This window comes from Oxyura jamaicensis, chromosome 6, assembly GCF_011077185.1.
Source record: "Oxyura jamaicensis isolate SHBP4307 breed ruddy duck chromosome 6, BPBGC_Ojam_1.0, whole genome shotgun sequence".
NCBI lineage: Eukaryota > Metazoa > Chordata > Aves > Anseriformes > Anatidae > Oxyura > Oxyura jamaicensis.
Window position 1 is genome coordinate 21,997,956 of NC_048898.1, and position 14,879 is coordinate 22,012,834.

A 14,879-nucleotide genomic window follows, 5' to 3' on the forward strand; every position below is an offset into this window, starting at 1 on the left:
AAGAGTCCTACCTTGTTCACTAGGTTCTGACTGAGACTTTCTGACAGTAAGGTCCAGAGGTGAGTCTTGGTCAGCCATGAGAAGTTTGCTGAGCACAGGGTTCTGAGCAGTTGCAGCCGTGGGAGAGGAGGCGACCAGAGATGCTTTCAGCAGGCTTTGGTTCTTTGTGCTATTGGGCTGGCTGGAGTCCTGAGTAGAGCTATTTTTTGAGGTATATTCAGCAGCAAACTGTCGGATCATTCGCTGCATGATCTCACGGGCCACTAGGGGAATATTGGGGTCAGAGACCCTAGGACTGTCTGCAAATATTAGAGATTGTTTTTTTAAGGAAGCACTTTAAGTAAAACAGATTTTATATTAAGTCATTGTTTATTTTAAAAAAGTCAAGGATAAATTAGTTTCTGTAGAATATGTATTTAAGTCTTAGAATACCTGAACAAAAACCAGTGCTAATTCTGATACAACCTTCTCAAAATAACAGTTTCCTATGCGATAAATAAAAATCTCATCTTTTGTTTTCAAGTATATCTGACCAGACCTCCAGAAGGTGTGAAAATGGAAAAGAGAGCTAGACCCACGAAGAGAACTACCAAGTAATGAAGTTCATCAGAAAAAAAATCAAACAGGTTATTCAGTGGAAGAATTAAATAACTTACCTGCAACTACAGAAAAGGAAAGGGGGAAGAACAGAGTTGCAGCAGTCCCCTGTGAAATTACTGGGAAATAAAGCCCTGTATTTCTGATTCTTCAAAATAATTCATATGAAGATCAAGTGTCTTCCATCTCATTCTATCTACTACTACACTAAAATGCATCAGATATTACTCAAAGAATTTTCCGCATACACAAAAACCAAGACATGTCAAATTAAAACTAATTCTATTTCTAGAAGACCTGCTAAAAATACTGGTAAGAAATGAGAAATGGAACAGGTAGACATCTACCCCTGCCCTTTTTTTTTTTCCATGAAGTAGCATATAAATACAAAACTATCTGGAAATATGGGCAACACAAACACATTCAAGTAAATTACTATTTTAGAGCAGTAGCAATTTATGATGGCAAAGTAAATCCACAGCTCTTACATCACAGATTCTGTCTCACAACTTCCTCCCAAACACTGATGTTCTTTTCTGGCCAAATGAGGGTGTTTTTTTTTTTCCTGTTGTTTTTTTTTTCCTTTTTAAGTTCTAGAAATGGCTCAAAAGGTTTGTTTTTCTACTTCTGGAAAAGCATTCAGAGAAAATTGTGCAGACAATGACCAAGTAAATCTAAAATCCACACTCAAAAAGGAAAAACAGAAAAGCTTTTTTTTTTTTTTTTTTTTTTGAAAAAGATTGCCCAGGTTGAAAGGTAATTTATCAAGATTGAGCTATTAGAAACATTTACTAAATCACCTGTTGGATATTAGTGTTAATTTGCCTTTTGCCACCATTTTTGACAAAAACACACCAACCCAACAACCAGCTTCAAAGTACCTGTAAAGGCTGGCTGACATGGAGGTTTGAGTGTGGAGCTGCTCACAAACCAGGGAGCAGCAGCAAGCAGCTGCTCTGTTTCTTGATAAAAAAAATACTGAGCTTCAAACACCTATCTAGCTTGAATTCCTTCCTGTTAGGTTCAGCTTTCTAAATCTAAGATCACAGACAGTTACGATACATAATCTTATCTTATAAGAATGGTATCTTAGAGAGTACAGTAGCTGTAATTTTCTTAGCTGTTTATGCAAATAGTTAATCATTTTATTGTGAAGCTTATAGGATATTTGTTTTTATTGTTGCTAAGCGCATGACACACCAAAAGTTTTAATAAATCATCAAGAGATGAGCCAAGCTTAAATTTAGGTGCTTATATTCTCACCTTCTTCCCAAGTGATCCACAAGGGCAAGCTGTAACAGGGAAGAAGCATGGAAACTTTTTCCAGCAAGTGTGACATTTCTTCCGTTTTCTAAGCTCTCAACACGTCCTGCTGAAGGACATGTGAAAGGCTCTAAGAAAGCCTAGAAGGGCACAAACCACTGTTCTGATCGCACCGATGCCAGCTATTTGACGTGTGTTTGTAATGTCTACATGTTGCAGCATGAATGCTCTGTGTTACTTACGTTTTCTGAAGAATCATGCCTTTACCGTGCACCCACATTCACCTGTACAATTCAATAATGCTTACAGCTAAACTTATTTCCAAATTCAGGGAGAAAATATTGTGCGTGCCTACAGCCATGCATCTTTCTAATCTGCAACTTCAAAAGAAACAGTACAGAGCAACTACTAGGGCTTTCTAGTGCAGAGCAACTACTAGGGCTTTCTAGTGCTGCGCAAAATAAACTCAATAATTCAGGACACTAATTTTTGAAGCAGAAGGGTAGTTACCTAGACATTAAAGGCTTCGTGCTCAATAGAAAGTCTGAACTTTAAATGTCAAGAATTAAAGCTGTTCAAAAGTGACTGCAAAATATTTGCTGGTGTCTCTGCAGTGTTACTGGAAATCAACAAGATGTTTATTTTGATTCCAAGCATCTAGTTTCTTTGAAAAAACTTAACTAAGGCATAGGAATAAATACAGCCAACATTTATCTACTCTAAAGTTGTCTAATAAATTAGTACATCTGAGCTTTAAAACCTCAATAGCCTTTGTGTATTTTTAATCTATACTGAAATCTTAAAAAGGAAGCACCAACTGAAAAAGGTATGATTTCATTAAACCATCACGAGAAGGTCCTATCCTGCCACAACGTACAGGTCTGATAAAACAGCTAGATACTACCACTCTGCTTTCACTGGAATTATGAATATTTGATAGAAGCATTACTGAGTCAGAGTGCCACGGGCACAAAGCAGAGCAAGTAGATAAGATTAATGGACAGTAAGCCTGTTCAGAAAGTTTGATACTGCTCGTTATCTATGTATGTTAGGCACATGAGTTCATGTCCTTGACATGTAATAGGCATGCATCTGTTCACAGAACATCTGCATGTCCCCCAGTCCACAGGGGCTACAAAACACCAGTCTCAAATGTTACTGGCAGGCAGGATGGAAAGAAAAAAAGAAACATTTCTGGCCTGAGGCCAGGGGAGCCAAGTACCTCTGAGCAACACAGGAGCATCAGAATTCTACCATTCTTTGTGTCCTCTTTGGTATGACACTGCCTGGGGATCTCATGGCAATGGCATGAGTTAAAATAACCTTTTAAGCAATCTAAATACAGCCAAGCTGGACAGTGATGCATTAAGGATTCAGAACTGACTTCCTGCCAGGCTCCTTCCCCTCCCTTATTGCTCCTGCACCAAGCACAGCTCCGCCAGAGAAAAGAAAACAAGAGCACATTTAAAAAAAATGTCAGAGATTCTTAGTCATCTGAGGCCATTTCAATATCCTCATTCCGTGTATCTGACCAGAGAAAGCGTTACATTCTTTTCCCTCAAATATGAAACTATGCCTGTCTCATGAAACACGCACACAGGTCACACAAAAATTTAAGCTCAACATTAAAGGGATGAGATATTTAACAAAACATTCGGAAGTGCTGAAAAGGCATTTCCTCACAACCACCATCACTACCAGAAAACTGAAGTGGAAAAAAAAAGTATATTCTCTTTTTCTTTTTTTCTTTTTTCTTTTTTCTTTTTTTTTTCTTTTTTTTCTTTTTTCTTTTTTTTTTAAAAAAAAAAACAGTTCTGGATTTAAAGTGAGATGGGATAAATTTAAAAGCAAAATGAAACCTTAAATTTAAAGAAAAAAGTCACTGAAAAGACAGACTTGGAATAAAAGCGTTATCTGAGCTATCAGTAGTAATGCAATAACTATCCCTCCTACCATCCTACATGCTTGTATATTCCATGCGATTCATCATACTATAGTTTGTATTTATTCATTTGAGCCATAAAAGAAAGGCTAAAATACTGTTATCTGCTTAGAACACCTTTAAATATTTTGGTCACTGTGAGGCTGGGCTGAAGACTGGCTACAGCAATTTCTAATTTGTTAAACTGAAGCCTTCATTGTCCCCCAGCAGACAGGTTGGAATTACTGATTTGGCAGATTTTCTCACACATGGGTTAGGCTGATAAGTACAATGTACTTTCACTCAGGATGCACTTGGATGCAACCTCCAGATCCCCGTTTCTCAGGTTGGCAGAAAACAGTGAAATGAGTTTTGTACCTTCTTAAGAGTGCAGTTTAACTGATGGAACTCTGCAGAACAGACTTACAGTTTTCCAACACCAAGCTACTATTATTGTTCTCAGCATATTTTATAATACTGATTTTCCAGTTCTTTTGCTCATCACTCTGAGTTTTCCACATACACCCCTTTGCACAGTTCCAACTATATTTTGTATTGTGGATTGCTGGGGTGGGGCTTGGAAATCACCAACACCACAGTGAGAAGACTGCTGACCTCTTAAAAAAAACACCCTACATTAATACAGATCCCCCTAACTAATAAATTTAATGAAAACAATAAAATACCACCTACCATCACCACTCTTCCCTTCTTCCAGTTCCCCAACACCTAAATGTTGGCTTCAGAGGAACTTCTGCTGGGTAAGAACTGCATAATTCCTCCAAGATTGGAAGAACACTAGTGCTCTCGTGTTGAGTTTTACTTTAGGGTTAAATGTATTATGCTCTCTTCCTCTTTCCCAAGACCACAGTGTTGTACTGCTACATTATTTGGGAATCCATTTGCAGTCATGATAAATACATATAAAAAATACTGAACATGCAATGACAACTTGAACATCCAACTCGATACCCGGATCACATACAAAAAGACCAGCAAGAGATATTATCCCCAATCCCCCCATCAAAACCAACCTTTTCTGTAAAAGACTGCATTGAGGAACTCTTCCGCTTGCCTTTCAAAACGAATGATTTTTGCTTGCTCTTGTCTAAGCAGAGCTTCTTGTCCAGCTTCCGAGGCTGGCTCATCCAGACTGACTAAGTGCTCCTGCAAAGATATTTAATATTTGTAAGATCCTCCTGACTCCAAAACGAAGAAAGTTCCTTAGGCATTAACTATTTTACTAAATTCAAAGCTTTGTCAGACACTCAGCACAGAGGTGAATCTATTTAAATTGAGACTTGAATTTTGACTACTCCAGAACATCCTGCTTTGTCCTGTTTTCCTGTTGTAAATGCAGCAGAAGACTGAAAGATTTGATACCATTATAGGACATAACAGCCCATCATAAAGAAGATTTAGATATTTTACCACATCTGGCTGCAAACCACATATCTGACACTTGTTCTTGAGCTATTACTTTTGCTTCCATAAGAAAAGAAACGCTGAGGGCAAAATACAGAAAAAAATCACCTTAATTTACACAGCGTTCATCCCAATTGAACAAGAAATGACCAAGCATTAGCAACTAACAGGTCCTCTGTGAAGAGACTCAAGCAGTGGCTACTTTTCAGTGAAATCAACAGAAATTCACTGCTTACAACATCTGCAATGAATTAAAGTTCATTCTTTCATACAAGCGGAAGCAACTGAGTTATCTCGAATATTTCAAAACGAGTCTTTTAACCAGGATAATTAAATCCTGTGAGATGCCAGAATAGATTACCTTTTTTTTAAAAAAAAAATACAACTCAAGAAACTGGAAGACAATGGTTACAAAAATACTGAATGCCTGGATTTCCCCACCCATCCTCCTTCCTCGTTTCTTTCTCTTCAGTGCCTCATTCCTGCTCAGGAGAATAATCCCTTTCGGGGCCCTTTCCTCCCACTTTCATTTTAAGCAATATTGCAGTTACCTGTATTTACCTACTGCAGGAATGCATACACAACCACTCTTTGGGTTTAGGGAGTGTTTTGTTTTGTTAACCTTTACATAGTATCAGTTACCATAATACCTTGGCTGTAACTGGCTTTTTGGCCTCTAACGTACGATTTGCTTTCTGATTCCTGTTCTCATGGGGCCAGGAGGGAAGGAGAAAACTGGCAATTCACTTATAGTTCACAATAAATGAAAGGGGTAAAAAAAAAAAAAGTCATTCTTAATTTTGTAACATCTCAACTTGTAAGAGGTTTAATGAAACGAGGTTACATAATCAGCCTACAGTAAATTAACGAACGCAGCAGTCACATGAACGACGTGCAAAGGGTAATAATATGAACCACTGTGGACTCTGGCCTGGCAACATGGGCACACGCTGCAGGATTTGTAGTGTAACAGCTTCCAGAAGTTCTCTGTCAGAAATAAGGAGGAGATACTCTACCAGGCAGTAGTTTGTGCTAAAGCAAAAGGCGAGGAGCACGCAACGACAGGTGAGAGGTGAGCCAAGCACGCTTGCCATGAAGGTACCGCTCTGCAGAACTTAAGCTCCCCAAGTGACTGATGCTGGTTTTGTACCACTGAATCCAGGCTTGCTCTCAAACCTACCGGCTCTCGTAGGAAAGACTACTGCTTTTGAGTCTTTAGGAGACTGAACTTGAACCGGGTGGTTAGCTACGGAGACAGCTTTACTCCTGTGCCAGATATACCTGTACCGGCGGTGCTCCTGCCGCAAACAGGCATTTTATGAACACGTTCAACAGGCAGTTACACTTTTCCCATACTTCGGAGACATGAAGCATCGGTACAGGATGTCACAATGAAAATACAGGTGGAAAGTAAACCCAGTATTTTTGTTAAGTTATTCTTTAGGTGAGACATTGTAGAACACACTTGCGTTCCGTTTTTCCAAGCTGTGTTTCCACATCCCACAGTGTTGAACGCAGGATCTGTCCTGCCATTCTCCTTCAGTCATTATGAAGATGATTGCAAACCCAACTCAGTTTGTGTAAAAAGGAGACATTGCACGAATTAACTAACAGCAGACCTCATCTAGATGCTGCAGAAGCTTTAGCACAATCACTGCAATATTTGCACATTTAAAACAAACTTTAAAGTTTTACTTTCGAAGGAATCTCTGCAGTCTGATGCACAGAGATTTGGATAGATAAGATCCATTACGGTTAAATAGCACCCTCCGGCTAGGGTACCACAAGCCATTGCAAAAAAAAAAAAAAAAAAAGCTCTCTTTCATTGCAAAGGGCAAACAAGAGAATTCGGAAAAAAAGGCAATATTAAGGTAATATCAGCTTGATCTGATACTCTGCCCTTTGTCAGACTGTAATTCTGGAAGAAGACTGAAATAAAATAATCCTTATCCAACACAAGGCATTTCACATTTTCCTAGTACTTTTTGGAATTAAGACGTTACACAGCCAGTATCACAGCAGCCTGTGTAGAAACTCTATGGAAACAGTTTGGCAGCAGCACGCCTCACCACGAACAAGTGTACTTCGTGTTATTCATATACAGGTAATGCATGAAGAGCACAATTTAATTGACCTAGACCAACCAACGCTGGACATTTTTTACATAGAGAAGGAGTGATGAAAATAAGGATAGCCAGGGAAAAAAAAAACAACACACCTGCAAGTGTTTTATGCTGGTGCATGGCTGAGTAAAGGATCATTTGATGTGCATCCAGGAGAACAGGGGAGTAGTAAGGGAGCACACTGCCCAGTTCTTACCTCTCATACTAAGGGCCGTGCATCTCTTTCGTTGCGTTAATTTTTATTATTGTCCAAGACATCAGAATGTAAAGAAATAGTTATATGAAGTCTGATTTAACCTCATGCACAGGGGGGAAAAAAATTCAGCTGCTCTCTAGCATCTTCAGATAAGTACTGACCACATAAGACAAAATTTATGAGAAAGATTTCTGCTTACTGCATTTTTATGCTTTCTTATCACTTGTGTCAAAATTACTCCAGCAATTTCTGCAGCTGGTTAACCCCTCAGGGAAAAATTCACAAGCTCCCACACCAATTATTTGCGATTAGTATTCAAAGTCTACTTCTAAAAGTTTTTCTTTTTGGTGCTTGCGTTTTGTTTTTTTGATTTTCCATCATTCTTCCCAATAAACATTTCGATCTGCTGCCTTCAGTCTTATCCTCTCACTCTAACCCTCTAACCCTGCATTGTATCAAAGTTTTCAGTACCAACATGCAGGTAGCAGCAAGTCGAAAATCATTAATATTTCTGAGCAATGACAATTGGTTGGTTAATATCCTAGAAAAAGAAAGTTATTTTTACATAATTACTTTCATTCTGTTCTCTTTGTGCTTCTCCTCCACGAGAACTGTACCTGAGAGCATCACTAGAATCCCACCAGTGAACATCCAGTGTCACGACTGAACAATAATGCTTCAGAGAAGGGTACTTGGAGCGGTCCCTGCATGTTCTGAAAGGGCTGAAGTCCTTCTCTATGTTATGATAGACATCATAGTGGTATCACTAAGTCAAAAAGCTATAGAAATAGAGGTGTCAGGTTCTCAAAATACTGTGTCAGTGAGTGATGCTGAGAGACCACCTAATCCTGGACAGCCCAGTCCTGTCAGCACTAGGGTTGGATCTGCATTTTGAGACCCTCCTTGCAGGTACCATTGATACAGCAATCCCAAACTGAATTGCTGGTGTGAAGAGGGAGTATGAGATCATCTCTGCCTATACCTATCTTCATGCAGAGAACAGGAAGAGGCTTCCCACAGACCACCTGCAGCTGCCAGGCCAACACAGGGACCTGATGACAAAACACGGGCTCCCAGCCCTCCCAAGGCAGGATCGGGAACAGTAAGAAAGGAACATTTCAGCATCCCTAGGTTGCCTTTTCCAACCCTTCATTGTGCAGTCTTTTTAATTCTTAGCCAGTGCAAAGTGGAATATGATTTTCTGTAGACAAGCCTTAAGTGCACCTGGGACATAGTGCCTGCCTTCTTTCCTTCTGCTTTCAGGAATAAACCTCAGCCTGTCTTAAAACAAAAACAGACGAGCAAAAGCACCACACCACATAAACAACAGAAACACAACCTAGTCATTATTGTTGCCTGTGCTTCCACACTGCCCGTTCGCTTTCCACCTCTCTCAAAACACTATGCCCAGCTGAGGCTTCACCAGCACTCGGGCAAGAGAAGAATTTCCTCTCCAGGTATTAAGACAAATGCCTCTCTTGATAGATCCCCCCAAACAGCTGACTACCTTTACAATGCTATCACGTTTCAGACATCTGTAACTGGTGACTCAATAGAACAGGTTTCAGTCTGTCCAGTTTCTCAAATTTATCGAGACCATTTTCAATTTTGAGCATGCCATTTGAAGCACCTGCGACTGTTCCCAGCTTGGCATCGGCTAAAAATTCAGATGGTTTAACTACTCTTAAGACAACCCTCACTTACTGAGGATGCGTGCTTTTATAGTAAGAAACAGGATTGAGTAATGAGTTCCTGATTAACCAAGATGACTGATTTGTCAGATTTATCAGACTCTAAACAAATTTAATTTAACTGATCCACGGATATTGAATATCATTTATTATCTATAGTAAGAAAAATCACATTCAGCTGAAATACAATATGCTTACATTCACATTTACACACAAGCAAAGCTAACAAAGCCGGAGATTATCACGAACAGCCTCTTTGGGTTTTAGCCTCTACATCTAATTATTTAAAGTCACCCAATAAAAAATTTACACTATAAATACTCAATTTTTTCTTTTAAAGAGATGAAATCCACTAAAATGTTTTACAGCATCTTGCAGCACACCTAAGATTTCTGTACACAGTCTAAGACATTCTCAAGCAATCAGAAATCATAACAGGTCTGCAACTTCAACTCATTTTCAGATAATTCCTTTGCCATCATCAATTATTCTATGAGTTAATGCTTTAAATGACAGCGGTAGCTTCTCTTCAGATTATCCAGACAATGAGAACTGAACTGTGTGGAAAGCGTCTACGTTCCTCCACGGTGAAAGGACACCGCATTCAGAGGCTGTTATTATGACTAATCATAATCAAGTAATGGCATGATATTAGCTTTAGATGTTTAAGGCAATTACTTACAAGCTTTCAAAAATATCCAAATTGTTTGAAAATTCTGAGTTCCTCTGATACGACTCCTTCACACGCTGTACACTACCACACATCTTCACAATCAGGAGAGCTGTTAGAGGCCCTTCCAGCAAAGCCGGGGTATTTTATGGTACTTCAAACACCAGGCTCAACCTTCTGCCATCAGCAACGGGAGACTCCAGGAGTCGTTTTCTCCCTTTCTATTTTTATAGCTTAAATATATCCATAAAACAGTTAATGTGCTTAGAGTATTATCCTTCTTGTTCTGCTCTCACCAACTAATGAGATTAGTGTCTTTCCCCTCCCCTTTTATTTTTTTATTTAAACAAAAAGTACAAATTCCTTCAGGTAGCTTTAGACAGTTGTATTTTTTTTCCCTAAAGGAATATACTCAAATGAAGCTTTCTTTAAGGATTCATTTCCCGATTTCCTCTCATTACTGGTGCTTTTCTCTGACCTTATCTATCTGCATCTTTTTACAAAAAAAATCTGGAAGTGGGTTTGAGCTCTGCATACCAGCAAGTGACAGGCAAGACTACTGCCTTTGACACAAACATTCTAGATGAAGCCACAGATTTCTTCTGCAGGGATAACTCTGCCAATTTTCTTAACAAGGCACACTGAAAAATTAAGAACCATAATTAGGAAGTCAAATATACTTAAAGTTCAATTCATCTGAATTGATAGGTCTTATCTGTACCACAGCCTTTTAGAAGGAAAAGGGACAAGACATAAATAAAACCAACCACACATCTTAAATCTTCCCCGAGAAGGATAAAGCCCAGAGGGAACCGGGAATTACCCCATTTGCAGATTAGCCAACTGAGAGTTCACCGGGTTTGGCCCCACAGAACACGATCTGTTTCCTTTCACTGTGAGCATGCTGCCGGAGCTGCTAACTTTGAACTTTGTCTTTCAGTGCCCATGCGTACCCCTGCACACAGACACGTGCTAGTGGTCTGGCAGCAGCTCCTTAGTGAACTAACTGCTCTCTCTGATCACACAGCTGAAACTATTGTGCTGTCGTATTTTGCTTTCTATGATGGAAGAAAAAAATCCCAGTTTCTAAAAGTTTTATGTAACTGCATACAACCCTTTGGATATGGGCAAAAATATGTCTGGGAGATTTTAGCTCCTGACTCGGCATGTATCTTACTATCTTTCTCAAACACACTTAAGTCCATTCCTCTATCAAAAGCCATCTTGTATTTTGACTGGCAAAAAAAAAATCCATGCATTTGCAAGTAGATCTACTGCTACAAATAAATTAATCTCTTCAGAATACTTCAGCAGATGGCTCCCCATCCTTTGAAGAACACATGTAATTGAATCTGATTGCTTGTAAAAGCAAGAATTAACATCGCCGAAAGAGGTGGGAGAGTAAGGGCAGTTTTCTTCCTTAAGCAGCTCTGCCAATAAACCAGCCAGGGCATCCAACTCTCATCCTGGAGTCCAGCGCTTGGTTCCCTTTAAACATAGCTACCAGTCTCCTAAGTTACAGGTCATTCTTACGAGTAAATGAAGTCCCAATAAAACACCAAAAATTAGTTTTGAACTTGTTAGACTGAGTACCTGCATACCACTCAAAGGTGAGAACTGGGTACGGTGACTAACTGTGTCACTAATCTAAGAGGGTGTATTGGTAGAGGTGTGCTCCTTGGAAAACACCAGCCACAGCTATAGTGTTACAAGCTTAGTGTCTGTGTTGCTCCCAGCTGCAACATCATTTATGTGCCTTTTAATTCTGTAACTCACCGCCATACAAGCAGAAACCCAAATCATCCCATCCTACTTGGTTCTCTTCCTAAAAAGGCAAAGGGATGCACATCGATAACAAAAACGCGGAATAGAGACTGAGGCACAGAAAGCACAACTGCAACCATGTTGCATACAGGAGCAGATGGGTGTTAGCAGTTTTAGAAGCTTGAGCCTGCACCTCCCTAAAAAGGAGACTTAAAGGTATCATTACAGATGTTGAATGGAAGAGATTTCAAATCAAACTAGTACCATTCCTGATTTATTTCAGTCTGTCAGCTAAAGAGTGTCCATCATCTGGCTAAATCAAGTTACTTTTTTGTAACAATCGAGTCTCGGACGTTTTATTTCAAATGATGACGTTAAACACACGCTATTTGAAGACCCCCATATAAGAGTCATATTTAACTTCATATTGCAAGCTAATGACATCTGTGATGGCCAGCAATGAAGCCATTTAGCATACCCACACAGGAAAGGAAGCACTCCCACCACGCCATCTCCCATAGCCAACATATGAAGCACTCACTAGGTCTCAGAGGAGCCATATTCTTCCCTCCCTCACTCCAAAAACACAACGGAACTGATCTAAAGGCTGGGGGTGGGCAGGAAGAGAGGAAAGAAAAATCCCATGTACTCCAAAGCATCTCCGACGGCTCTGGGCCCAGCGTGAGGAGAATCACCAGGATTAACAGAGAAGCCACAAGTCCGATGGGAATGGACTGGATCACCCTTTTTCCCCCCCCCATTCCTTCATCCTCGAGACAGCCAGTCGTTATCTGGCCACGCAGGAAGCAAGCCTGCGTACAAAGCTCTTTGCTGTCTCTGTTTATCAATCAGCTGTAAGAAAAATGGCTTAAAGAAGCATTTTTGGCTACCGACGTGTAAAACAACAGAAATGGCTTGGGTTCTATTTATAAAAATTATTCTACCAAGCCCGTAGTGACTGACACTAACATTTACCTTTGTTAACTCACGTTTGTCTCTGGACGGCCCAAAATTTACAGCCTCCATCCCTTCACCTACTGCTTTTGCCTAACGATGCCGCACACCCCTGCTGCATTCTGTGTCATTCTGCGCACACAACCCTAAGGTCTCTTTAGACCCTGATGCCAAAAAGTGCTCCTTGGAGCAACGCCAGATGGGACCACATCTGCATCTTTCTTCTGTCCATTTAAAAGATCCCAAACAGTACGATGGGCAACCAGGGGAGGAACCTTCGCTACCTCTAGCATGAAGAATACGTCAGCAGTGCTCACTGACAGAAAGCCTAGCCCGGTGCACTGAAAATATAAATAGGGCCTATGAGGAAGATGAGGTCTTTTTAAAGATCCACCCATACTTCATTAGATTCCCCCAGCCTACAACGAGGTTGACCACACCATAACATTTCTTATAAGTTCAACGTGTTAGCTAGAACTGTGCTAAACACTGAATTTCACCTTTTTGAGATGATTCAAAACAAACAAGACAAGACTCCCAGCGTCACGAGGATACACAAAGCTCACCTGCTGTCAGTGTCAATGAAGAAGCATTACGCCTTACATCTGTTCTAAGCGCAAGCATTCCTAACTCTCCTCCCAGTGCCTCAACAAACAGTGTAATAATACAGAAATAAGCTCAGACTGGCAACGCAGCAAGTACCAGTGTCAACAAGGAGGTACTTCCTTCATGAGGAACCATACATGTTAGCTGCTGCAGAGGAAAGGGTGCTTGTGGTTCTTTTGTAAGCCTCCAGAGAACCACTCTGCACAAGCTGTTATGCTGTGCAGGAAGTAGTAGTAGGGAAAACTTCTTTTGCTGGCACTCTTAAGATAGATGACCCTTCCTTCTTGTGCTTTAGAGCAATCATTATTTCAACACATGGGCTGAGCAACAATCACATACAGCATGGTAACCTTTGTTTTATATACAGCCATAATATGATTAAGAAAACAAACTAGAGGTGAAAATGTTGGCAAAGCTGACTTGTCCGCATTTAGGGTGAGACGTGGTTATAAACGAGCACAATAGAAAACCTGACATACACATGAGCGCTTTAATAAAGGGATATGGCCCACAGGGAAAGAGATTCCAAGATACAGAACAAGACTCCAGGTTGTTAGAACAGACCACATTTCCATACGGAAGATAAGCCCAGTGTCTGACTGCAGTAAACATACACAAGCCACAGTTTGGCTCCCTTGGGAAGAGTTGCATGATCACAGATCACTTACAAAGAACTAAAAATTCAACAATCCACAAAACACATTAAAAAAAATACAGAAAGAGCCACTGCACATACACAAAAAAAACAAACCACCACACCTTCATCACATACCACAAAGGAAAAGTTGCAGACAAGAAGCAAGTCTCTTCGTTAACTTGTATTATTTTAATTCAGAAAGCCTTTTTCCATAGGAGGGGAAAGGGGAAGGAGGTTGCAGGTTTTCTATGTTCAGTTAACTAGGAGCAGCAAACTCCCTCCCTTTGTCCCTCCCCTACAACTACTAGCTTCACACATCTGCATTGTTACCTTCACTTTTTCTCTTCTCAGGCAGCAGAAAAGACAATTTTCATCAAAAGACCAATCAGAAACACCTTCAGGCTCACAGTCTGTAAATCAGAGGAATAGCAGATTACTTCATATTCATAAACCGCGACACAACTGGAGCCAAAAGAGAAATGCCGAATTAAATACCTGTTTCACAACATTCTTGCCTGCATTCTGAGGATGCAGGCTTCGTTTCAGCCATATTTCCAAATCCCCAGATTACCAAACTGTATACATTTTATCTCCGCACAACAAATATTTTTTTTCCCCGAGCACTGCCAAATACACTCCCAGCTACATAAAGATGAACGCACACTCATTAGTAATTTTAGCCAATATGAAACTAACTGTGAGCACTGCCTGGGGGAGGGGGAAAAAAGCACAAATCACCACGGTAACACACATTTTCTAGAGGCAGAGCTGGGGCTGCTTCTGTCATTAGAAATGCAGAACAAGATACAAACATAGAGATTGAATACCTTTAAACAAACTGAGATCTTTTAATAATCCAGGTCCAAACAGGCCTTCTAGAATACTTTCAAACCCTAAAAGCAAATAAAAGAATTGTTAGCTTTCTAGATTATGTACGTCACTCCAAGAATATTCACAATAGCAGTTCTATATTTATCTGTTCCAAGAAGAGAGCTCAACGTGTTTTCTCTTAGTATTACAAGATGCATGGGT

At 40.0% G+C, this 14,879-nt stretch overlaps 1 protein-coding gene across 9 annotated transcripts in view; it reads right to left on the minus strand.

Moving 5' to 3' along the window:
- LCOR (ligand dependent nuclear receptor corepressor) overlaps positions 1-14,879 on the minus strand; it is a 62,229-nt gene that overhangs the window by 33,390 nt on the left and 13,960 nt on the right. For 4 of the 9 annotated variants that reach the window (XM_035329308.1, XM_035329306.1, XM_035329307.1 and 1 more), the window contains 4 exons: positions 14,675-14,740; positions 14,178-14,257; positions 4,816-4,948; positions 12-299 (listed from right to left, as the gene is read on the minus strand). In XM_035329308.1, coding sequence (XP_035185199.1) covers positions 12-249 — 238 coding nt within the window. In that variant the 5' untranslated portion in view covers positions 250-299; positions 4,816-4,948; positions 14,178-14,257; positions 14,675-14,740. Of the gene's footprint in view, positions 1-11; positions 300-4,815; positions 4,949-13,170; positions 14,122-14,177; positions 14,258-14,674; positions 14,741-14,879 lie in introns of those variants that run through there. The other 5 variants (XM_035329311.1, XM_035329314.1, XM_035329310.1 and 2 more) reach the window with 4 other exon arrangements.